The sequence below is a fragment of the Typopeltis vanoorti genome, chromosome 10 (genome assembly GCF_054136105.1).
Source record: "Typopeltis vanoorti isolate ZY-2024b chromosome 10, IOZ_Tvanoo_1.0, whole genome shotgun sequence".
NCBI classification, from domain to species: Eukaryota; Metazoa; Arthropoda; class Arachnida; order Uropygi; family Thelyphonidae; genus Typopeltis; species Typopeltis vanoorti.
In genome coordinates this window covers 132,309,862-132,337,630 of record NC_143558.1, presented here as the reverse complement: position 1 = coordinate 132,337,630, position 27,769 = coordinate 132,309,862, and the positions used below count along the sequence as shown (strand labels likewise).

Below are 27,769 nucleotides of genomic sequence, written 5' to 3'. Positions count from 1 at the left end.
GGACACCATAATAAATTTAGTTTAATCCTTTATCCAAGTGTAAGCAAACAAAGTTTGCTCCTGAAGTATCTTCAGGACTGAGGCAACTCGTGGTAAAGGTGGACCAAGCTCTCATCACTCCTTGTCTTAATATCTCCCATAATGCAAAGCACATCTCCTTGCAGACATGTATAATGCTAGGCATTATGGGAAGGGCCACTACCCAGACTGGTTTCGACCTTTCTTGAGGTCTCGTCAGTGGGAGCCAGACCCAGAAGTGGTGATACTAAGGCAGAAGCAATGGAGAAGTCATATTTACCTATACTCCTTTACCACGAGTTGCCTCAGTCCTGAAGATACTTCAGGTACAAACTTTGTTTGCTTACACTTGGATAAAGGATTAAACTAAATTTATTATAGTCTAACCAAGTGGGAAAAAAAAACTTCCAACATGGGACACCATGTTTGAAAGAAAATAATGATAATAATATATATATTTATTTACTGAAATTAGTTATCAAAATTCTTATAATTATATGTTAACACCTACACTTCTGTGCTAATAATGTTATTATAAATTATAAATATTACCCCCCCCCAAACACACACACACATTATATACATGTTATTTAATATATATTATAATATTATATACATGCTAATAATGTATATAATTGCAGGCGTAAACTTCTGTGGCTAATTGATTCAAAAGACATATTTCGGTGATTACACCACATTTTTTTTATTATTCAGTTATATAAAACACTGAAATAATAGTTCCTAAATAGTATAACTTAAATTAATAAATACAAGTCATAACCGTGTGGCTATTCATCTGCATTCTGTTATTTGAGTTTTATACTGCATTCTGTTATTTGAGTTTTATGAATAGCCAGACGGTTATGATTTGTATTTATTAATTCTCTTGTTTAAACTTTAAGTTATACTATTTACCCCTGAAGATGTAAATCCTACGATTTACGAAACTTGTCGGGAACTATTATTTCAGTGTTTTATATAACTGAATAATAAAAAAAATGTGGTGTAATCACCGAAATATGTCTTTTGAATGTATATAATGTTATACACATTATATACATTATTATAATAACATTACAAATATTATTATAATAATGCTATTGTAAAATTAACATAAATATTAATTATTATAATATAAATTAAAACATTTTCTCAGATTTTCTGTTATTTATTGTGCTCAGATCTGGTCACCTGATTTTCAGTATGATCTGGAGACATTGGAAAGGTTCCAGAGGAGAGTGACTAAGACAATATCAGGACTTTTGAAATGGAGAGAGGTTGAAGATATGTGGATCCCAGAGTTTAGTGGGTAGGAGGAAAAGAGGTGATTTAATAGAGACATTTAAGTTAGTGAGAGGATTTTATTGGATTAATCCAGATGAGATTACGAAAAGAGTAGAAGGCGAGAGGGAAAAAACCAGAGGTCATTCCTGGAAGTAATGTAAGAGTGTAGTGAAGAAGGGTGTCAGGAGTAGATTTTTTAAACAGAGAATTATCAGTGAATGGAATGCATTACCAGAATGTGTTATTAATGCAAATTGTTAAGTGTTAAGGATTTTACGATTCGGTATGATCACTAGTTAGTAAGATCTTGGAGAGAGTAGTGAAGGACCATATACAGCATTGGAAAGATGGCGGTAATGTTATCTGTGAGAGTCAACATGGATTTGTGAAGGGGCGCTCTTATTTTAGCAATATGCTAGCTTTTTAGGATAAAGTTACAAGAGCATTAGATGAGGGAAAGGCATATACTGCCATTTTCTTAGACTTAGTGAAGGCATTTGACAGGGTGCCACATGATAAGCTGATATTTAAATTGCAGCACCTGGGTCTGGATGTCAGATTGGTCAACAGGATTCAGGATTGGCTGTCCGATAGGTATCAGAGAGTTGTTATGGTGGGGCAGTTTCATGGAGGCAGAAGGTTACAACTGTGGTCCCACAGGGCTCAGTACTGGAACCTATATTGTTAAACCTTTATATCAATGACATTGTCAGTGGATTGCAAGGGGATATTCAGTTGTTTGCAGATCATGCGAAGCTAGGAAGGATTATTAGTAATAGTGCAGATGCGGCAGCCCTGCAAGAGGTGAATAAGCTAGATAGATGGGCAAATGAATGGGGAGACATCAGTTTAATGCAGCAAAATGTAAGGTATCGAGGTTTGGGAAACATCGATGAGACCCTGCATACTTTGTGGGAGGAGCTATACTGGAGGAAATAGGGGAGACAAGAGATCTGGGGTTGACGATTGATAGAAACCTGAAATTTAGGGGACATATTGCAAAGTTGGTGAAGATGACAGAGAGGATTGCTGCAATAATGAGAAGGACGCTGACCTGCAGAGATGAAACAGTTATCATTCCATTGTATAAGACCCTGATCAGATTTGGTCACCAGGATTTGAAGGGGATAAATTAACTGTGCAAAGGGTACAAAGGCAGATAACGAAGATGGTTTCAGGACTGTACAATGATAGTTATGAGGATCAGCTGAGGGAATGTGGACTGCAGAATTCAGTGAATAGAAAAAGAAGAGGTGATATGATTTAAACTTTTAAACTGTTGAGAGGTGGTTACAGGGTTGACACTGGGGAGTTCTTTTGCTTGGTTGAACAGCGGGAAGGAGTCATGACAAGTGGCCATCTCTGGAAGTTACGAAAGGAAATGTGAGCAAGAGGATGAAGAGTGGTTTCTTTGCATGGAGGGTGGTTGAACCATGGAATGCATTGCCTGATGGAGTAGTGAAAGTGAGAACGGTCAATGAGTTTAAGGAGTGGTGTGATAGACTTTGTGTTTCTTAGGAAGGACCTCCCACAATGAGTCTTTTGACTTCATGGAGGCCTGAATAATAATAATAATAATAATAATAAATATGTTGTTCAGTTGAATGAACATCCCATAATGAATCTGCCAACTCCATGGAGGGTGCAATAATAATAATAATTAATATTGTTATTTGCAATCAGAATTCAGATGATAAACAGATCATAAATAAATGCCATCTCATTTAAAATTTTAATATGAGGTTTTTTTTTTTTTTTTTTTTTTCACCTGGTACAGATTAAGGGTAATTTTGAAGAACTTCACGAAAGGATAAATTATTCTTCAGGTTCCATTGAAGATCTTCTTTCTCATCATGAATCACTACAGACTGTTTCTGATGATATTACATGTTATACAGAAAGAATTCGTATTCTTGAGGAAGATTATAAATGTTTAGAGGAGATTAGTTATTCACTTAATCAGGAGGATTTTAATTTATTGTAAGTAAAAACTTTTTTTTTTCTTTTCAAGAAAGTTTCCAGTAAACTTTCCAGCTTTTTTTAATCAGTGAATAGTCTGTTTTTCTACATTTTTGTAGTGCTCCGTTGTTTTTCTGGAATTTGAGTCTCCTTCAGTGGTTTTTGAAGTTAGTTGTTGTCGTTATATCGTGTATTTTGGTTACTAAGAAGACTGGAACGGAATCGGATGCATAAATCAGGAATACAAGACGAAGATAGCATGAGTTTTCATTATTAGTTTTATTTTATTTATATTAGTATACTTAAATGTTTTGTTTGTAATTGTTTGTACTTTTACTTATGCAGTTATATTCCCTTATACTTATTTAGCATTTAGTTGGGACACTATTTTTGACACTAATTAACTACACTATTTTGAATGATGGCAGCAGCAGCAGCAATTAAAATTCACATGACATATTTCCAATCCTTCCCCATTTAAGGACTCCATTTTGTGTGATATCATACAGGATTTTGTAGCATGCAGGACTTGCAGAATGTGTGCGTCCAAGCAATTCTATATGTGGCAGGTGAGAGAATGGCGAATACATATATGCACAAAATGAAGACAATGGGAGGAACTTAGTGAGTTAGAGATGATTAAAACTGACCTTATTGAGTCAAAGAAGGGAGATTCTCCATGTAGAGAGAGAGAGAGAGAGAGATGAGGGGTATGATAGAGAGCTGTTGGGGGGGGGTAGTGGATATGCAGACATCAGTAAGGCAATCGAGTGTAAGAATTGTATATTATGCCCGAGCTAGTATAAAGGACAACAAATCAGAATGGGATAGTTAGTATAAGGCATTAAGATAGGGATGGGACTAATGGACTTCTGCACTTCATATATATTAATGCCAGGAGTAGGAACAAGAAGGAAGAATTTTTGGCCTTGGTAGGCTTCCTGGCCACTGGTTATTGGCATTAGGGAGACATGTCTTACAGAAGATGATATAACTAGTGGGATAGAATGTGAAGGGTATAGTGTGTTCAGGATGGACAGAGAGAAAAAAATAGGGGGGGGAGTGTTATTGATGATAGCTGATGAACTGCAGCCAAGGTGAATAGAAGTTGAATTGCAAGATAGTTAAAAGATCACATTTGAGGCTATTTGGTGTGAGATTGAGGCTAGCAGAACAAAATGTACAGTTGGGTGCTGCTATAGACCAGGTGACGAAATATATGACGGAGATAGTATGCATAAGCAAATACACGCAATGAGTGGAAGAAGGGTAATTATTATGGGGGATTTCAACTACAGTAACATTGATTGGAAGGAGAAGAGGACACACGAGAGGAAGGAATTGGATTTTATGCAGTTATTAAGGGATAACTACCTGAGACAGCATGTAATGAAATATACTAGGGGTTCAAAAGTGCTTGACCTAGTAATTGCATCTGAGAATTTGATTGTATTGAATTTATTATTATTATTATTATTATTCAGGCCTCCAAGGAGTCAAAAGACTAATCGAGGGAGGTATTTCCTAAGACATAAAGTCTGTCAAGACTCATCGAGGGGAGGTCCCCCCCCCTGAGAAACACAAAGTCTATCATACCACTCTTTAAACTCACTGATCGTTCTCGCTCCCACCACTACATCAGGCAATGCATTCCACGGCTCAACCACCCTCCACACAAACAAACCACTCCTTACCCTCTTGCTCACAGTTTCCTTTCGTAACTTCCAGGGATGACCTCTTGTCATCGGCCCTTCCCGCTGTTCAACCTAGTGAAAGAACTCCCCAGTGTCAACCCTGTAACCATCTCTCAACAGTTTAAAAGTCTCAATCATATCACCTCTCCTTCTTCTATCCACCAAACTCTTCAGTCCACATTCTCTCAGCCGATCCTCATAACTATCTTTGTACAGTCCTGAAACCATCTTTGTCATCCGACTTTGTATCCTTTCCACAGTTAATTTATCCCCTTCAAATCCTGGGGACCAAATCTGAGAACAATAGTCCAAGTGTGGTCTGATCAGAGACTTATACAACGGAATGATAACCCTCTTATCTCTGCAGGTCAGTGTCCTTCTCATAATAGCAGCAATCCTCTGTGTTACCTTCACCACCTTTGCAATATGTCCCCTAAACTTCAGGTTTCTATCAATCATCAACCCCAGATCTCTTGTCTCCCCTACTTCCTCCAGTATAACTCCTCACTAGAGTATGCAGCATCACATCGATGTTTCCCAAACCTCAAGACCTTACATTTTGCTGCATTAAACTGACACCCCCATTCATTTGCATATCTATCTAGCTTATTCAAATCCTCTTGCGGGACTACCACATCTGCACTATTACTAATAATCCTTCCCAGCTTCACATCATCCGTAAACAACTGAATATCCCCCTGCAATCCACTGGTTATGTCATTGATATAAAGGTTAAACAATATAGGTCCCAATACCGAGCCCTGTGGGACCCCACTTGTAACCCTCTGCCTCCTGGAAACTGCTCCACCATACACAACTCTCTGATACCTATCAGACAGCCAATCCTGAATCCAGTTGACCAATCTGACATCCAGACCCATGTGCTTCAACTTAAATATCAGCTTATCATGTGGCACCCTGTCAAATGCCTTCGCCAAGTCTAAGAAAATTGCAGTATATGCCTTTCCCTCATCTAATGTTCTTGTACCTTTATTATAAAAGGCTAGCATATATATTGCTAAAACAAGAGCTTCCTTTCACAAATCCATGTGGATTCTCACAGATAACATTACCCTCATCTGCCCAGTGCTGTATACGATCCCTCACTACTTTCTCTAAGATATTAACAACTACTGATGACACACAGACTGGCCTATAATTAGACACTTCCAGTCTGTTACCACCATTATGCAATGGCTCTATCTTACCTTCCTTCCATTCCCTGGGCACCTTTGCCAAAGCCAGACTTTCATTGAAAAGCCACGTTAAAGGCACTGTCAATTCCCTAGCACATTCTCTCAAAACTCATGGTGAAATACCATCCAGTCCCACAGCTTTACTGACATCCAGAGTACTCAGTATCTGAAACACACTCTCCTCCTGTACCTCCAGACTTCGAATAAGTCCTATCCCTCTAGCATTAAAACTGACTCCTCTAGGATGAAATACTCCAATAAAGTGTTCATTGAACAATTCCACTATGTCCTCTGCATCAGTCACTCTATTCCCATTTTTATCCCACAATATCATTCTTCCACAGTCATTTCTCCTCCTACTGGCCACATAGCTAAAAAATTCCCTAGGATTTTCTTTGGATCTTAGGGCCAATCTCCTCTCATATTCCAGTTTCGCTTTCCTTACCACACGAGTCACTCTTCTGGCCTGTGTCTTATATTCTTCACCCATCCTCTCTTCACCTGTCTCCTTATATCTCTTCCATAGCCTCTTTTTCGCATGCAATTCTTGTTTAATAATGTTTGTCATCCACTTTACTCCAAATTGCATCCTCTTCTTCACTCGTGGTATACAACTTACCATTGCTGATAACAAATATTCTTTCACAATTTCCCACGCACTAGTGATATCCCGGCCTTCCAATTCCTCCCTCCATGAAACGTCCCGAAGTTGATGTCTAAGACTGTTATAATCACCTGCCTTATAATTCCACATAAGTTCCCGTCTCTTTGATACTCCTGCATGTCTATTCATTTTCCAAGTCAACACCATATGGTCACTCTCTCCAACTGGTGGGAGAGACATCAACTCAGTTATTATCAACCCTTCTGATGCTATAACCAAATCCAAAACTTTTGAACCTCGTTCCCTCTGTTACATGTTGCCTAAGACATTTGTCCCTCAAGAATTCTAGAAGTTCCATTCCCCTATTGCTACATGCATCTTCCTCTCTCCAATTTATACTACTGAAGTTAAAATCTCCCATAACAATCATTCTTCTTGCAATTGCCAAACTTAGCTGTCTAAACATCTCCTGGTCCCCATCCTCTGTGCTCCTGGGTCTGTAGCAACACCCCACTAAATATCCTGTCTTGCCTACCTCTACCTCACACCATATGCTCTCAAAATCATTTGTCTCACTTCCAAATTCTCCACTCTTAGAGGACATAGGTCATCACTTATCATAAGCATTACCCCACCATCATGCTTTCCCCTCCTATCCTGATGAAAAATTCTATACCCAGCGACTTCTATTCCTGTTGTTATATCCCATTCTGTCAACCACGTTTCAGTGATCGCAGTAATTTTTGGCCAGGCTGATGCTATCTGCGCCACCAATTCCTCTCCCTTATTCCGGATACTCCTGGCATTAGTATAAAGCATATAAATGCCATTGTTTCTATACCCAGCATTATCCCTTCTAGACTCCACTGGGCTCACTGTTACCTGACATTGTCTCCCTTCTCCCAAGTATCCATTCCCACAAGAGGCCACACCTGCTATCATCCTCCCTGGGACACACTGACTCGTTCAGAAAACTATTCCTCTCTTTCCTCAAACGCACTCCAAGCATCCACATATACCAGTCCTCTCTTGTCACACATTCTCGCTATTATGCCATTCAATATCACCCCTCTTCTGCTCAGCTCATCATTATCATACCTAGCAACACGCACACTATTTTTCCTCTCTCTGTCTTCTTCCGTACAGTCTCAAGCAAAAATCTCATATCTCTCGCTGCCCGACTTACATTACCACTCAAGTCATTCGTTCCTACCATCACAATCATCTCATCCACCCTTTCACCTCTCTTAATTGCATAGCCACCCTTTCTATTGTTGTTCCTCCTGGCAAACACTCCTCACGCATCCTATCTTGAACACCACAGATCATTGAGTCGCCATACGTTATACCTCTTACCATTCCCTTGCTCCTATTGCTTCCATTCTCTCCTCTTCTTTCATTCCCATACCTCTCTCTTCTACTGTTTCCATTCTCTCCTCTTCTAGCACTCCCATACATCTCTCTCATTCCCTCTCTCCTACTGTTTCCATTTTCTCCACTTCTAGCACTTCCATATCCCTCTCTCATTCCATCTCTCCTAGTGTTTCCATCCTCTCGTCTGCTAGCATTCCCATACCTCTCTCTCATTCCGTCTCTCCTACCGTTTCCATTCTCTCCTCTTCTAGCACTTCCATATCTCTCTCTCATTCCGTCTCTCCTACTGTTTCCATCCTCTTGTCTGCTAGCATTCCCATACCTCTCTCTCTCATTCCCTCTCTTCTACTGTTTCCAATCTCTCCTCTTCTAGCACCCCCATACCTCTCACTCATACTCCTTAAATTCTCTCTCTCTCCTACTCTGATTCGCCTTGCATTCATCTCTTCCATTCTCCTAATCTTATCTTTCATACTTCTGCTCTCATTCACTAAACATTCCACCTCCTCTTTCAACTCATCTATCTCCCTCTGCAGGTCAGTCACTCTTAATCTATAATCACTCTCCCAAACAAAACCATCTCCTAAACTTTCACAGTCACTCACACCTTCCACACTATCAACTATTATTTTCTCATTCTCTCCTATCACACTGCTTGTCTTCCCTACATGCATTCCCCGTTCCTGGAGCAACAAAGTCGGATATCGATATATCTAATGTACTTATTTCCTCCAACTGCCTGCATTTTGCGCACATACGCTCTCCACTCTCTTTAACAAGCCACATATGTAATTCTCGAGACGCATACATGCCACAAGTACTGCATGCCACAAAGTCCCTTATGATATTGCTAATAATTGAGTTCTTAAATGGCGTAGGACTTGGCGTTACGCCACTTGCGACTGCTGCTGAATCCACCATCATTTGATTACGTTGCCACCAAATGGTGAGAGTGATCATAAGGTCTTGACCTGGGAGGTGGCTAAATGTGTGGAATTTTCAATTAAGACAGGGTACATGTGGAATTACAGGGCTCGTAAGTATGACAAGCTTAGGAGATTGCTTGGTTCAGTGCCTTGTCATGTAAAAGTGCATGGGAAGCAGTAAAGGAGATTTGAATGAGGTAATGACACTGACTGTATACCTAGAGTCTGGATAGTAAATCAAGTAGGGGTTGAATGGATGAATAACACCATTAAGCTTGAACTGTGAAGAAAGAAACAACTGTGGAGGGAATTTAAGGAGAATGGTGACCTGCAGACACACTAACAGTATAAAGCACAGGCCAGAAGGGTAAAGAGTGTGGTAAGAAAAGGAAAAGCGGATTATGCAAGGAAATTAGCCATGCAAGCTAAAGTGAATCCCTAACAGTTTTTTCAGTATGCTGCAAGTAAAAGAAAAAATGTATACGGCAGAATGATTTTAAGGAATGTCGATGGTAGGGAGGTAACTGAATCAGTTGTTATAGTGGAATTACTGAGGGAGCGCTTTGTAAGAGTATATCATCCAGGTGGTGATATTGCAAGAATGAACGAACCAGTAACTTATATGTGAATTGAGGTGAATGAAATGGAGGTGAATAGTATATTACAAAACCTTAATGTGAATACATCTGTGGGATTGGATGGTATACCAGCTCGGGTCTTATGTGAAGTGGCTAAAGAATTGTCAGTACCCTTGACCATTATGTTTAATTTGCGTCTTGGGCCTGGGTTAGTCTTGAACGAGGAGGGAGGAATAGTACCACTGCATAAAGGAGGTTCCAAGACTGCTGTTGAAAATTAAAGTCCAATCAGCATATCAGGAGTCGTTGTCAAGGTTTTGGAGAAAGTATCAAGAGAAAAATACAAGAATGGATAGATGAAAATGGGATACTGTATGGGGACAGCGTGGTATTGTGAAGTTAGATCATGCCTCAGTAACTTGCTCACATTTAAAAACACAGTGCAGGCTTAACTGGATAAGGGTGATGGGTTTACACTGATACTGCTGGACCTTGCTAAGGCCTTTGACAGGATACTACATGGAATTCTAATCAGTAAACTGCAGCATATAGGGATGGATATAGGGTTGGTGAGATGGATCGGAGGGTGGTTGATGGAGAGATATCAGAGAGTAGTTTATTCAGGAGTAGAGTTCAAACTCTATGCCTGTGACTAGTGGTGTACTGCAGGTTTCTGTTCTTGGACCACTATTATTTAATTTGTTCATTAACGATATAGGAAAGGATCTGAGAGGAAGTGGTCATTTGTTCGCTGATGATGCAAAGTTGGGTAGAGCAATAGTAAATGCACATGATGTCAAAATTTTACAGGATGATTTGGATAGATTGGAGGACTGCGCTAAGGAGAATGGATGTCAATTTAATGTGGCAAAGTGTAAGGTTATGCATTTTGGGGTGAAAAGATTAACAGCAGTATACCACATTGGTAGAACTGTACTCCAGGAGATTGACGAGGCCAGGAATTTGGGAGTGTTGGTGGATAGGGAGTTGAAGTTTAGGGGGCACATTGCAAAAGTGGCTAAATCAGCTCATCAAATCACTTGGTTGCTGAAAAATACTTTAACAAGCAGAGACAAACAGGTTATTGTTCCTCTGTATCGAGCCTTGATAAGACCCCATCTTGACTACTGTGCTCAGATCTGCACACCAGGGTTTCTTCTTGATGGGGAGGAGGTGAAGAGGATCCAGAGGCGAGTGACCAAGATGATAGCAGTTCTATGAAATGAACCTTATGAGAATAGGTTGAAGATTTGTGGATTGCAGAAATTGGTTGATAGGTGGAAAATTGGTGATATGATTGAGACATTCAAATTACTGAAGAGTTTCTATAAGATTAATTCGGAGGATATTTTTAAGAACAGGACTGGTGGTGAGAGGACTAGGGGCCATCCATGGAAACTGGGCAATAGTATGGTTAGCAAGGTTGTTAGAACTAGGTTTTTTACTTGGAGAGTGGTGAATGAGTGGAATAAGCTGCCAGAGTCTGTTGTGGGTACCATGACTGTGAATGAGTTCAAGGCAAAGTATGATAGATACTGTGTGGATGTTGAATAGTTGTACTTGACATGATGTTTAGGGCCTCGCTCGATGAGTCTAAGGACTCCTTGGAGTTGCCCGTAATAATAATAATATAGGGTGAGAGAAATATGAATAAAATAATGAGAGTGGGGAGTGTGCAAAAGATTGAATGATTGTGAAGTTTTAGGAGATGGTCTCAATTGGGAGGATGAATAGCAAATAAAAATGGCTGACTTGCTGAGAGAGATAGATGAGCTGAAAGAGCAGGTGGAATGTCTAGGGAAAGAGATGAGAAGTGTGAAAGATGAGATTAGGCAAATGGAAGAGATGAATGCAAGGCAAATCAGAGTTGTGGTGAGAGAGAGAGAGTTATGGGAATGATAGAAGAAAGGAGAATAGGAACAGTGGTAGAGAGGGAATGTGAGAGAGTTATGGGAATGATGGAAGAGGAGAGAGGGAATCAGAGGAATGCAACGGAGCAATGGAACCAGGGATAGAGTGATCTCAGGAAGGCAGATAGAATAAATGACTTGAGTGGTAATATAAATTGGGCAGCGAGAGATATGAGAATCTTGCTTGAGGGTGTATGAAAGAAAACACAGAGAGGAAAGATAGTGTTCGTGTTGCCTAGGTATGATAGTGACGAGCTGAGCAGAAGAGCAGTAATATTGAATAATATAATAGCTAGAATATGTCAGAAGAATGGATTGGAATATGTGGATGCTTGGAGGACATTTGAGGACAAAAAGGAATTGTATGCGAGAGAACGCTTGCATTTGAATGAGGAAGGACATAGGCATCTGGAGAGATAGCTGGTCTGAATGAGTCGTTGTGTCCCAGAGTGGATGGTAGCAGGGGGTGGCCTCTTGTCGGAAAGATTATTTGGGAGAAGGGGGACCACATCAGGTAATGCTGAGCCCAGTGGAGTCTAGAGGGGCGTAATGCTGGGTATAGAAACAATGCCATTTTTGTACTTTATATACTAATGCCAGGAGTACCCAGAATAAAGGAAAGGAATTGGTGGCACTGATAGCATCAGCTTGGCCAAAGATTACTGGGATCACTAAGATGTGGTTGACAGAAGAGGATATAATAACAGGAATAGAAGTAGCTGAGTACAGCATTTTTCGGCATGATAGGAAGGGAAAGTGTAGTGATGGAGTACTGCTTATGATAAGTGACGACTTATGTCCTCTAAGAGTGGAGCCTTTGGAAGGCAGTGACACTAATGATTTTGAAAGCATATGGTGTGAAGTAGAGATGGGCAGACAGAATAATTGGTGGGGTGTTGCTACAAACCAAAGAACACAAAGGGTGGGGACGAGGAGATGTTTAGACAGTTGAGCTTGGCAAGTGCAAGAAGAATGATTGTTATGGGAGATTTTAACTACAGCAGTATAAATTGTGGAGAGGAAGATGCATGTAGCAATAAGGGAATGAAATTTCTAAAATTCTTGAGGGACAAATGACTTAGGCAACATTTATTAGAGGAAACAAGTGGTTCAACAGTTTTGGATTTGGCAATAGCATCAGAAGAATTGATAATAACTGAGATGACTTCTCTTCCACCAGTTGGAGAGAGTGACCATATGGTTTTGACTTGGAAGATGAATAGACATGCAAGACTATCAAAGAGATGGGAACGTATGTGGAATTATAAGGCAGGTGATCATAATAGTGTTAGACGCAACTTGGGGATGTTTCATGGAGGGAGGAATTGGAAGGACGGGATATCATTAGTGCTTGGGAAATTGCAAAGGAATATTTGTTAGCAGCAATAAGCTGTATTCTATGAGTGAAGAAGAGGACACAATTTGGAGTAAAGTGGGAGACAGACAATATTAAACAGGAACTGCTTGCGAAAAGAGGCTATGGAAAAGATATAAGGATACAGGTGAAGAGAAGATGTCTTATGAAGAACATAAGACACAGGCCAGGAGAGTGACTAGTATGGTAAGGAAGATGTGGAATATGAGAAGAGATTGGCCCTAAGATTCAAAGAAACTCCTAGGGAATTTTTTAGCTATGTGGCCAGTAGGAGGAGAGACGCCTGTGGAAGAATGACATTGTTATTCTTCATGTATTTCATCCTGGAGGAGTAAATTTTAATACTAGAGGGATAGGGCAGGTTCGTGGTTTAGAGGTGCAGAAGGAAAGTGTGTTCCAAATACTGAGTACTCTGGATGTCAGTAAGACTGTGGGACTGAATGGTATTTCACCACGAGATTTGAGAGAATGTGATAAAGAACTGACAGTGCCTTTGACCTGTCTTTTCAATGAAAGTTTCATTGAAAAGCCCTTCTTTTTATTCTATGGCTATTCAATGCCCAGGGAATAGAAGGAAGGTAAGATAGTGCGATTGCATAAGGGTGCTGGTAGTAGACTGGAAGTGTCTAATTATAGGCCAGTTTGTGTGTCATCAGTAGTTGTTAAGTAGTGAGGTGATGTGATTGAGACATTGAGACTTAAACTGTTGAGAGGTGGTTACAAGGTTGACATTGGGCAGATGAGGGTAATGTTATCTGTAAGAAGCAACATGGATTTGTGAATAGCGCTCTTGCTTTAGCAATATGCTAGCCTTTTATAATAAAGTTACAAGAGCAGTAAATAAGGGAAAGGCATATACTGCCAATTTCTTGGACTTAGCAAAGCCATTTGATAGGATGCCACATGATAAGCTGATATTTAAGTTGCAGCACATGGGTCTGGATATCAGGTTGGTCAACTGGATTCAGGATTGGCTGTCTGATAGGTATCAGAGAGTTGTGTATGGTGGGGCAGTTTCAAGGAGGTAGAGGGTTATAAGTGGGGTCCCACTAGGCTCAGTACTGGGACCTATATTGTTTAACCTTTATATCAATGACATTTTCAGTGGATTTTAGGGGGATATTCAGTTTTTTGCAGATGATACGAAGCTGGGAAAGGTTATTAGTAATAGTGCAGATGTGGTAGCCCTGCAAGAGGATTTGAATAAGCTAGACAGATGGGCAAATGAATGGGGAGACATCAGTTTAATGCAGCAAAATGTAAGGTCTTGAGGTTTGGGAAACATCGATGTGACCCTGCATACTTTGTGGGAGCTATACTGGAGGAAGTAGGGGAGACAAGAGATCTAGGGTTGATGATTGATAGAAACCTGAAATTTAGGGGGACATATTGCAAAGGTGGTGAAAGTAACAGAGTGGATTGCTGCAATAATGGGAAGGACACTGACCTGCAAATATAAAAGAGTTATCATTCCATTGTGTAAGACTCTGATCAGACCACACTTAGACGATTGTTCTCAGATTTGGTCTCCAGGATTTGAAGGAGATAAATTAACTGTGCAAAGGGTACAAAAGGCAGATAACAAAGATGATTTCAGGACTGTGCAGTGTTTGTTATGAGGATCAGCTGAGGGAATGTGGACTGCAGAGTCTTTGGTGGATAGAAGAAGGAGAGGTGATATTATTGAGACTTTTAAACTGTTGAGAGGTGGTTACAGGTTTGACACTGGGGAGTTCTTCCACTTGGTTGAACAGCAGGAAGGAGTCATGATAAGGGACCATCCCTGGAAGTTATGAAAGGAAACTGTGAGCAAGAGGGTGAGGAGTGGTTTCTTTGCATGGAGGGTGGTTGAACCATGGAATGCATTGCCTGATAGAGTGGTGAGAGTGAGAACGTTCAGTGAGTTTAAGGAGTGGTATGATAGACTTTGTGTTTCCTAGGAGTGACCTCCAACGATGAGTCTTGATAGACTTGTGTTTCTTAGAAAGGACCTCCCACAATGAGTATTTTGACTCCATGGAGGCCTGAATAATAATAATAATAAAGAGTCAAAAGGATTCATTTTGGCAATGCAAAATTATATTAAACAGATGCTGGATTTAATGCTAGAAATAATGCTGGATTTAATATCCAGTTGATTTATGTAAGTTTCCAGCAAATATTGTTATTTTGTTTTTGTGCTATTTTAGCCTCAGTGGAATTACAGATTGCTTGACGAAGATAAACTTTCTTTAGCATAATATTTGTCATTCTTTCTTAAACTTATTCATAGTCTGTATGCTTACTATACCTTCCATTGATGTAATTCTAATCTTTCACCACTCTTAAGTAAAATGTAAAAAATTCACTTAAAATTTATAATTAGTGATACTGAGACTAATGCATATTAATTATTGAGGTTGTTGGGATATTTTATATTAAATTTTGTGTATAATTGTTAATGACAGTAAGAATTATAACAACCTGGTGCACTGCACAAATATCAAGTTTTTTTGTGCACAGGGACAGAGTGGTATGGATTTTACTGAGATTGATTTTAGTTGGGAGTATAATATGTAGGCATAGGGAAGTGTGTGATAGTTGAGAGATTAAACAAGAGAAGTGAGAGTCTCTAGAAAGTGTGATATGTTAATGGATTGCAGTGATTTTTATGAAAGTTAGGAACTTGAATTGAAGAATACTAGATGAAAGCCGAAAGGAAATATGGATTTAAGGCTAACAATGATAGCCAGAATAGTGAGCATGAGAATGTTAGTGCAGAGAATGTCATTGTGAATATAGAAATTATTAAAAAAGGAAAAGTGAGCATGATTGCTGACCTGACAGACAAGCACAGGTGTGACTGTGGGAATGAAAGAAAGTCTGACTGACCAAGTATAGTGGGAATGATTGCTGGAATGTTAGAATTGAAAAATGAAATTATTAAGATTAACAATAAGATGAGGCATGTACAGAATGAAATTAGATGCATGGTCAATATGGACAGAAGAATACAAAAGAATAAAATAAATGATCGCAGAGAAAAAGAAGTAGAAAATGACTCAGTAATAGCATTAGAGATTCTATCATAAAAGGTGTGGATGAGAGGGTAAAGTCTGTTTTTCAGCAGGGAGAACGAACAGAATGATTGAGGCACTGAATGTGAGAAGTAAGTTTGCGAGAAAATGAATGGTTGTGGTAATGTTGGAAATGATTTCGCTGGGCAAAGGGAGAATGTGAGGATGAATTGATTATTGAGAAGAGTGAGACAACAGTGTAGAAGAAAGAGTAGTTTGGTGTTGCCCATGTATGATAATGTTGTGCTGTGACAGAGATCATAGATCTTGAATAGAATATTAGCAGAAATGTGTGAATAGAAAGGAGTGCAGTTTGTGAATGTGTGGGATAAGTTTGTGGGACGAATGAAACTGCATAAGAGTGGATTAATAGAATGCATGAGATATGAGATTGTGATCTGAGTTACCAAGAGGGAACTCAATAGTATATCTGGATGGAAAACCCCTTAAAAAAGATCAAGGGTTTTGGGAGAGTGGAAAGAGTTATCAGGAATTCAGGTTAGTAGATGTGCAGTTTATGTTAGGTCATTGTTTATAGCAGATATATTTCATTTCATCCAATCTGCTTAGTAGTGTTGGAAAAGGGAAGCCATTTAAAATTGTGAACACTGGAGTCACCTAGGAAGAGAACGTCACTGTTTGATTAGCTGGATCAAAGAAAGTTATGCTTCAGGAATAGGATGTTGATGAGCTTAGAGTGGTTTCAGAATTTGTATAGCAGTATATTTAGCAACTGAATGTTACTGAATGGGGGGCATCAAAACTTAAGCCAGAGAAGGTCAAAAGTAGAGGAGTTTAAATTTGACATTCTCTAGTGGACACTGTCAGATCTCAGAAAAGGCATAGATATTACTGTAATCACGAAAGGAGTCATGCAGAGTGCAATTTCGAAAATGAAAGTAGCCTATGGTTGATATAGCTGCAATCTATATTTCTGTTAAGAGCAGAACGTTTGGTCTAGATGTCTTTAAAATGATGTATGTCATTTATGTTGGCATTTATGCCACAGATGTATATATAAAGTGGATGAGAAAGTGATTTAGTGTGTGCAGGGATTTAGCCTCACTTTGTATATTTTTTATTTGTAATTTTCATTGAAAGTGGTTTATGGAGGAGGTTTGTTTTATTCACAGTAGTTTCTAAAGTTTGGATCTGATCCTTGCACAGGTGAAAGGAATCATAGTATGTAATTTGTAAAGTGACAGTGGGCTGTGATTGATGTAGTTGCATTTATGGTTTCTTTCAATAGAAAGAATGTCTAGACGTCTGACACAGATATTGGTGAAGCAGATATGAAAGTGATTATGTTTGTAAAGATTTTGAATTATGTTGTATATTTCATAAACAATAAAAAAATTACTACCTTTGGTAAAGCGAGTAATTATGACATACTTAAGAGTTATCTTGGAACAGTGCCATGGCTTTGAGAAGCTACAAGGAAAGAATGTCAGTAGTGCATGTGAAATGATCTGAAATTGTTTGAGAGAAGCAGTATCAGACCACATATCTACACACAGCAGGATAAACCAAGTGGGGGATTACATGGATGAGTAGGGATATAAAGCAAGACCTGCAAAAAGAAAACAGTGGAGGGAATATAAAGAAAAAGGTGATTATCATTCTCATGAACAAAGTGCAAGCAAGACAGTAACTACTATGGTAAGCAAGGCCAAACCAAATTATGAGAGAAAATTAGTTAAACATGCCAAAGTAAATCCAAAAGATATTAAAGATACCAAGCTATTTTAAACCTGGTTTTACTCCATTTCCCAAGTAAGCAAACAGACAAACAAGTCACGTTTGCACCTGCAAGTGGAGGGAATATAAAGAAAAAGGTGATCATCATTCTCATGAACAAAGTGCAAGCAAGACAGTAACTACTATGGTAAGCAAGGCCAAACCAAATTATGAGAGAAAATTAGATAAACATGCCAAAGTAAATCCAAAAGATGTTAAACCTGGTTTTACTCCATTTCCCAAGTAAGCAAACAGACAAACAAGTCACGTTTGCACCTGCAAGTGTTGCAAGTCTAGCTGACCCTGCACGTAGTGCAAGACAAAGGCAACTCATGGTAAAAGTAGAATAAGCTCTGATCACTAATCTTAATATTTACCCTTAATGCAAAGCACATCTCCTGGAGGAGATGTATGATGCTTTGTAATTAAAGGCAAGGGGCCACTACCCAGACCGGTTTCGACCTTTATTGAGGTCTCATCAGTGGGAGCCAGGCTAGAAATACCAAGATTTTAGTAATACAGAGGCTTATAAGTGCAGGTGCAAACGTGACTTGTTTGTCTGTTTGCTTACTTGGGAAATGGAGTAAAACCAGGTTTAAAATAGCTTGGTATCTTTAACATTTATTATACCCAAGGTAAAATACTTTCTACATTTATATCTCCTCCTGAGATTTTTATTTAATAAAGTTAAAACACCTTATGGTAACTTGTTCTGATAAAATACTTATAAGCTCTGTATTACTAAAATCTTGGTATTTCTAGCCTTGCTCCCACTGATGAGATCTCAGTAAAGGTCGAAACTGGTCTGGGTAGTAGCCCCTTGCCTTTAATACAAAGCATCATACATCTCCTCCAGGAGATGTGCTTTGCATTAAGGTTAAGTTTATTAAGATTAGTGATCAGAGCTTAATCTACTTTTACCATGAGTTGTCTTGGTCTTGCACTACGTGCAGGGTCAGCTAGCCTTGCAACACTTGCAGGTGCAAACGTGACTTGTTTCTCTGTTTGCTTACTTGGGAAATGGAGTAAAACCAGGTGTAAAATAACTTGGTATTTTTAACATTTATTATACCCAAGGTAAAATACTTTCTAAATCCAAAAGAGTTTTTTCATTATGTAGCAAGTAAGAGGAAAAATGACTATGGTAGAATGACTTTAAAAAATGCTGATGGTAGAAAGGTGACAAAAGCAAAAGATATAGTTGAGATGCTGAGTGATCATTTTGCAAAAGTATCATAAGGTGGAGATTTTGTACAGTATGGCACAAAAAAAAAAACAGTATTGAATAGCTATAACAATATATGTTATGGAATAAATCAGTTTATTAACAAAGAAAAATGTTTACACATGGTGATATCTGAATCCACAACAATCTGTGGAATCTTGGTTGAATAAAGCATTAACGATGGTAGATTACATTCTTGAAATCGGCACCTTGTTTTTTAAAGACAGGTTTTGTACTGCATGCAAAGGTTCTCTGTCATCTTGGAGAACAAGGGTTGGGATGTCTACTGGACATATCATGCAGTTTTATCCCTTACTTCATCAAGGTTTGAGGGCAGGTCATGGTGGAATACCCATTCCTTCAACTTATCCCAAACAAAGGCATCAAGTGATGTAAGATCAGGAGAACACGAAGGGCATGGGAATTCTTTTAACCTCAAAATGAGCCTCCCAGGGAAGCATTCTTATAAATAGACTCTAGAACCATGTGATGTGTGATAGGTTACTCTATCCTGTTGGAATACCTGTGCATGAAATGGAAAATTTTTTGCATGACACATCTGCAAATCCTGGGTGAAAACAACCAACACATTCTCAATGTAGTATTTGCTATTCAAGGTTATACTGCCCTGTTCAATGAAGTAGGGCTCAATTATGCCAGCAGAAAACTGCACACAAATTCAGGTGTCAAGAAACCTGTAGGTTCATCTATTTACATGACCACTTAGATGGAAATGCGCTTCATCCAAGAATCAGGCATTATGGAAGAAGGACGAATCTTCATAGACATTGTCCAGCACGTCTGCACAGTATTCCAGGCAGCATAATCCATTGCTGTGAAACACCTGAATGACCCACCTGAATAATGTATTAAAAGGCACCCAGCTCCTTTAAGATTCTCTGTAGTGATTGCCTCTGTATCCCAAGTTTTACTGCTGGTTTGGCATTTAATTCTTTATGGAGATTGTAACACTTGCTCCAACACACAGCCATGATTCTCAATTTGTGTTAACAGTTCATGGTCTCCTCAAATGCCCTTTTCATTGCTCCAGCAGTTCTGACATACTCCTAGTACATCAGAACCTCTCAATTAAAGTGATGATGACACTCACTTGGGGCACACTTATGGAAATGACAGTCATACTGCCCACAGACATGTCAGGCTTGGACTATTTTCTCTACCAACTCCATATGAACAAAAATAATGCTCAACAACAAACGTCTTTTCTTCCAATGTCAACAACATTGCTACAGCTAAATGTAATGGCATAGACTTTACATGTGCTCTTCTATTAATGTGCATGCAGTCGAATGACATATCTCATAGCACATGTACTCAGATTGAGGTAGATTTTTTATTAGAGCTGACCACGCTTGATGGAGAATTAAACTTTGATTTTTATTGCATTGGGTTGGCTTTTTCAGCATATTAGCAGCTTCTTTAAATTTTCTTATGTAGCTGTTTTTTCTATGTATGATATTGTCATTTTTTGCCAGAGTACATTATGTCAGTGGAAGTGGTATGGAAAGCAAGACCCGTTTTTTGTTCTCTTTTGTATTGTACGTCTTTTTAGTGTTCAGCCATGCGTATTTCTCCAGATCTTCCTGTCTGTCTTACGTAGCAAATCCCACAAGAGCAATGTATTTTGTAGACTCCTGGTTTTTTAAGAGGATGATGAGGTGGTTTTGGTGGATGTAGGAATCTTGAGATATTTTCAATAGGAAGGAAGGCTACTTTTACGTTGTGTTTGTTCATTAATTTGACTAGCTTGTCTGTAATATTTTTGATATAAGGAAGTGAGATTGCGTTTTTGTAATCTTATTTTATTGTATTGTTAGTTGGAGGCATTTTGAGGATTCTCTTGACAACAAAAATAAAATGCAATAAAAATCAAGTTTTAATTCTCCATCAAGTGTGGTCAGCTCTAATAAAAAATCTACCTCAATCTGAGCTCGGACTGTATGAACGAGAACAAGAACATGTGACATCATCAGTATTGTTCAACATCAATAACGTTTTATATCTGCATTCTGTTATTTGAGTTTATGAATAGCCAGATGGTTATGATTTGTAGTTATTAATTTCTCTTGTTTAAACTTTAAGTTATACTATTTACCCCTGAAGATGTAAATCCTATGATTTACGAAACTTGTTGGGAACTATTATTTCAGTATATTATATAACTCAATAATACAAAATGTGGTGTAATCACCGAAATATGTCTTTTGAACCAATTAGCCACAGAAGTCTATGCCTACAAGTACTTATCTTGCCAAAATTCATGGTGTCATCAGTGGGAGTCAGATCCAAGAGCAACAGCTAACCTTGGAAGATACCAATATTAAATCACTATAGAAATCATATATTTTTCTAATTTTTTCATACAGGTAGTAAATTATTTATCATATTAAATACTGTGGATCATGATTAACTATAGAAAGTTTTTCTGGTAGGTTATAAAGTATATTATATTTGGTAAGAAATGTTCTTTTTTTAATTCCATTACCCAAGTGTAAACAAATGAATTTGCAGATAAAGTATCTTCATGACTTCACACAAGTTTCCTCAGTATCTCATCAGAAAGTGTGTTAGATTAATTAATTGTACTGATCTGAATGAGAGTCAGAAACCTGAAGTGAGATAAGGCATGTACGGAATGAAATTATTATTATTATTATTATTTGTGACACCTCCAAGGAGTCCGAAGACTCATCGTGGGATTACACCTATTGTACAATTCTCCGTCTCCACCACTACACTGAACCTCTACCACCAATCAACAACATCAGTGCCATCTACTGCCCACCACCACCACTGCTAGTATTTTTTGTCTGTAAATTGCGTGTGTTCTGAAGGGCTGATTTGTCTGTATGCGGGATGAAAAACCCGAGTTCCCAGGAGAAAAAACCCTGCTAGCCCATTAAATGTATTATCAATATGAGCAGAAGAATAAAATGAAAGCTCATGGAGAAAATGAAGTAACAAATAACTCAAGAATAGCAGTGGAGATTCTATCATAAAAGGTGTGGATGAGAGGGTATGCAAGGTTTGTTTTTTTCAGGAGGGAGAATGAACAGGGTGATTGAGGTACTGGATTTGTGAGAAATAAGCATGCGAGGAGAGTTAGTGGTTGTGGTTGGAAGAATAATTTGGCTGGACATAGGGAGAATGTGAGGAATGGATATGAGGAGATTATTATGGAGAATGAAAGACAATTATTATTACGTGACACCTCCAAGGACTCATTGTGGGAGGGAAAACTACTACTCTACAACTCACTGTCTCCCTTACTTAATCCTTTAACTACACAACACCATTACCATACACACGATCTAATAATAAACAATGGACAATCTGTTCTTTTAAAAAAATAATAAATATACTTTTTTACAATATATTTTCATCAACAAAAAAAAATTGGCAATTATAAATATTAAAATTGGCACAGTCTAATTAAATACTGCAATATGTCTATATATATATTATTCTTTGAACACCTCTACTCCTTAAATAGGTGTGCAGTTATAATATAGCATAGCATTGTCTTAAGCTTATTTTCACAGCTCGCAACATGAATTAGCTTAGTGTAATTAAATGCATTAAAATTTTACATAACATAGATTGTTTTTTACACTGTTACTTAAAAATTACAATTATCTTGCAATGTCAAATCAAAGACTGGATCATCTGACTGAGCACATTGTGAAAAGTGAGTCTGGCTCCACATCGATCCTTTCCTTTAGTTTTACATGGTGATCAGCATTCTTTTTTGGTAAATTATGGAGAATACAACTGTGTTAGGAATAATTACTTTAATTTCTCAATGTTTCGACACTCACACGCTGGTGCTGGTGTCTAAAACCTAAGGACAAACACTATTTCTGATGATTGCAACTGAAAATTCAGATGAATCAGCTTGTGGCAATTTGTATAGCTGAAGATTTTGAGTAGATAGCGGGTACACATTTTCGAATTGTGTGCAAAGGGATCACGTGATAGTACTCAACAGGATAAAAGCCAAAAGGATGTGCTAAGCAAATTGTCTGTGCAGAAAGCTCTTTTCATGAAGGAATAAAATTTCAAACTTCGATATCTTGTAGTGTCTCAAAGACATCATTTAGATGATTTCATGTGGGATGAATTATTGGAAAGCTCAAAGAAAGCTGCAGAATTACTGATATTGCTAGAGTGTTTGGAATCTCACATGGCATTGTATCCAGGCTGTAGGCAGCATTTTCAAACCAATGGAATGCGTTTCAGATGTTTGCTAAAAGGTAACCCTCACTCTACCATGGAGCATGAAGGCAGATTTTTGGTTATAACTGCAAAACATAATCAATGCATCACAACAGGTCAGTTTGTAAATCGGCTCCATTCAATCACAGATATACAGATATCTAAACTTTGGCAAGATGTCTGCAAAAAGTAGGCCTATAATCTGTAGCCCAGTCTGTAGTCTGTATCCCTTTATCCACAGCTCATCTTGAAGCATGCTTTTAGTAGCGTTGTATCCATAAAAATTGGACAAGACACAAATGGGTTAAATTCTTTACATATGAGAGTCATTTTAGTTTTTTCTCTGATTCTAGATGACACTTGATCTGAAGGTTAGTACTGCTTTCCATTGCATATAATGCCTCCCCACACGACCAGTGCTGGGGTCATGTGGGGTGGCATTATGCTCAGTGGTGAGCTATGGAAATCTTAGCAAAGTGCTCACATCATCAAGCAAAAAAAAAAAAAAAGCCATATTTCACACAAAAACCTTTTATTTATACAGCTTGTGTACAAATGCCAGTCAAAAAATATGGGCGACAATCAACCTGTAAAGACTATCATTTTTAAACAAATATTTCATCATCTAAACATGAAATATTTGCACACAATCATCTGTGTTAATTTATCTTACGTAAGAAAAACATTTTTTAACTATCAAAATATAATAAGAATAAAATATTTTATAATCACACATATGAAATAGTTTGCATTTTTTTTATAAACAAAATAAATTTCTTTTGTTTGTGATAGAAGTTTTTATGACAAACAATCTATAAATAATGAATAAACATTAGCCTGTGGAGTGAACCTTATGAGAACAGGTTGAAGATTTGTGGGTTGCAAAATTTGGTCAATAGGCAGAAAAGGGGTGATATGATTGAGACATTCAAATTACTGAAGGATTTCTATAAGATTAATCCAGAAGATATTTTTGATAACAGGACTGGTGGTGGGAGGACTAGGGGCCATACATGGAAGCTTGGCAAGAATGTGGTTAGCAGGGATGTTAGAGCTAGGTTTTTTTACTTGGAGAGTGATGAATGAGTGGAATAAGCTGCCAGAGTCTGTTGTGGGTGCTATGACCATGCCTGAGTTCAAGGCGAGGTATGATAGATACTGTGTGAATGTCAAATAGTTGTTCTTGACATGATGTTAGGGCCTCCCTTGATGAGTCTGTCAACTCCTTGGAGTTGCCCGTAATAATAATAATAATAATCTAAACACAATAATATTGAAGTACGTTATATTTCTCTTTTGTTTTTATACTTCAAGTGATAATCAACGGCACCAATCAATGGGCATTATTTTATAGTCCTGTTTATTTATATGCAATTACCAAAAGTGAATTCTTATTTGTAAAATTGTAGTAACAGTAACTATAATATTTTATTTAATAAAATCACTTTGTTAGGTTACCGTATGAGTTTGTCGCTTAATATATTTCAAAAAAGTATGTTTTTTTTTTAAAAAATAAAAATGTAAACAAGAAGAACAAGGGGCTCACATATTTGAGAAAAATTTAACAAAGGGCTTAGGCAAGCCCCTTATAGCTCACCACTGATTATGCTTAATCGATGCTCTGAGCTACAAGTGAGTAACCAATATTTCAATTGAAGTTTTTCGTCATGTTTGATTGTTCCATGGTTGCTGTAGACGAAGAATTAACTTTTATTGATGACAATGCCATGCCACATTGTACATGAGCAGTAGAGATACTAATGGAGACTGAGGATATTTATGGTATCAAGTAATCAGCATGCTCCCATATCTCAATCTCATAGAACATGTTTGTGACACAATAGAGAGATTCATTGCATGAAATGCCCCTCCCCTCCAGAAAACAAAAAGGCCTTATATTTGCTTCAAAGGAGGAGTGAGCTAGTTTGCCTCCAGAACTCCTGAATCACTTGGTGGTAAGCATGGCATGACATTGTGAGAGAGCTGCGTACTGAAATGTCTCTCTGCATAGTTTTTTTTTGTAAGCGCTGTACATTAATCCCTTAACTGTGTCCTTAGTAAATTTGTAACTTTTGCTAAAAACATATTGCAATGCACAAAATTTATAACACATTTTTTGTGTAATATAAATTATTAGTACACTGCCAATAAATTTTATGTCCACATTTGGCTGTAGGCATGAAAATTTTTTCATATACATTTAAAAATGTAGTTAGTTCTTAGCTTTTGGACACCAGTATATTAAGGTCATCAACTTGAGTATACATGTATAAATATACAAAAACAAGCTATATTACATTTCAAACAGCATGCCAAAGTGACAGTGATTTGATCAACCATTATTCTACTGGCCTTACTGTTAGTGGAGGGGGGGAACTACCTCAACGCTATATCCTATTTATAACATCATCAGAGAACAAATTCATATAAATACTTTTAATACAGAAATTGGTGGCCCAATCAATAATTTAACATAAGTGTTTGTTATATTAAAGCTAATATCACAGATTATTACATTCCTAATTATAATTAACTCTTAGTCCAAAAGGTCATGTGTAGAATATGTGCCATCCATATTCTTGGTATCTTTAGATCACCATTATTATCATTATTATTATTATTACATGACACCTCCAGGGAGTCCAAAGACTCATTGAGGCAGGGTGCCATCTCTACAACTCTCTGTCTCCACCACTCCAACTACAGTGAACTGCAGCCATCATCATCATCTACACCAACGCCATCTACTGCCCACCATTGGTATTTTCACAGACAATCACAAACATCCATGTCCACAGCGGAATTCGAACCACAGCCTTTTGGCTGGATAGTGGATACTCTAACCACTTGGCCAACCAGGCTGGCTATTGTTATTATTGTTAAGATTAGGGTGGTTGATAACAATTTCACAGGCCTCTTTGATGGTATAAATAGGATATAGCTTTGATGTTTTTTTTTCCCACTAGAGGTCAGGCTGGTAGAATAACATTTTGTCAAATCATTTCACTTTGGCATACTGTTTGAAATGTAATATAGCTTGTCTTTGTGTATATATATATATATATATATGTGTGTGTGTACTGTAGATCAGCGTTTCTCCAAGTGTGGTACGCTACCCCTCGGGGGTACGTGGCAATTTTCGACTATGCATCATTAACGCATGGAATCATTATATTTCTCAATAAATAGTGCAATTAGAGACAACTGGGTAAAACGGTACCAACTAATGAATCACATCTCCCTTCCAACAAAAACTGCTGTATAGACTCAAGCAAAACCATATGTTGCACCTGCAACATATGGTTTTGCTTGACACCACCCCATTGTGAACGTGTTAAAACTAAAAAATATATAGCAAATGTGTTTCAGATATTATGGAATTTGATTGAAGAGAATTAGCATTTCAACTCAACTGTTGTAATGCTAATTTGTCTTTGGTTTGCATGATCTTTTGTTAATACCACACCAATCATATGCACTTCTTCATAGCTGCTCTACTTATCTCAAGTCTTGTAAATTACTGAATTACTGGTTCAAATATTGCAAATAATTTGCTTGAAATGATGGGAAAGAAGATAATGCTATTTGGGTAGATGACTTTGACAATGCACACAAGGAAACTGTTCTTGATGCCAACAGTAGTGATAGTGAGTAGGAGCTTCTTGGTAAGTCATACCATTTGCAGTTTTTTTCTGAAAACTTTAGTTTCCGAAAATCCCCGCATATATTTTGCACCACGATTTTTTAGTTTTAATTTTGGGAAAAAAGTGCGAGTTATATTCGAATAAATATGGTTTTTTTAGCTTTCAAATTCTTAAGTATGGATCATTGGTTAAAGATTGGACTTATAAAATGCACAAAAGAGAGCAATATAGAAAATACAAGTAGCTGTAAACAACAAGAAAATGTTTATATTGCATCTGGATCAAATGAAATTGATAAGGGTGTGTCGTCTGACATCTCTAGAGAACCAAATAGGAAGAAGATGAAAAATCTGAAGAAGATGAAAAATCTTTGTAAGTATGATATGAATTACTTGAAGTGTGGATTTTCATAGACAGGAAATGAAGAGGAACCTATTCCTAATTTTGTTCTATCAAAAATAAATCATATTTTTTTATTTATGTGAACATTGATAAGGGTGTGTCGTCTGACATCTCTAGAGAACCAAATAGGAAGAAGATGAAAAATCTGAAGAAGATGAAAAATCTTTGTAAGTATGATATGAATTACTTGAAATGTGGATTTTCATGGACAGGAAATGAAGAGGAACCTATTCCTAATTTTGTTCTATCAAAAATAAATCATATTTTTTTATTTATGTGAACATATAAATTCAATAAAATAGGCATTTACAATGAAATATACTTTATTTATTTATCATTTGATAAGGGAGGTACTTGTTAATAATGAAAATTTAAGAAGGGGTATGTGGATATCTGAAGTTTGAGAAACACTGCTGTAAATGATCACTTTAATATGAAGGTCAAAATGCCAGGAAGTTGAAATAGTTATTCCTTAACACGGTAGTCTCCATAATTTACCAGAATGAATGGATCCACATCAGGTGCCACCTACTTTTCATCTATTTTATTGT

The 27,769-nt window shown here is 37.7% G+C and overlaps 1 protein-coding gene across 1 annotated transcript in view; it reads left to right on the top strand.

Moving 5' to 3' along the window:
* sac (sterile affecting ciliogenesis) overlaps positions 1 to 27,769 on the top strand; it is a 515,109-nt gene that overhangs the window by 360,765 nt on the left and 126,575 nt on the right. The window contains exon 13 of the mRNA XM_090399395.1: positions 3,080 to 3,282. Coding sequence (XP_090255521.1) covers positions 3,080 to 3,282 — 203 coding nt within the window. The remainder of the gene's footprint in view (positions 1 to 3,079; positions 3,283 to 27,769) is intronic.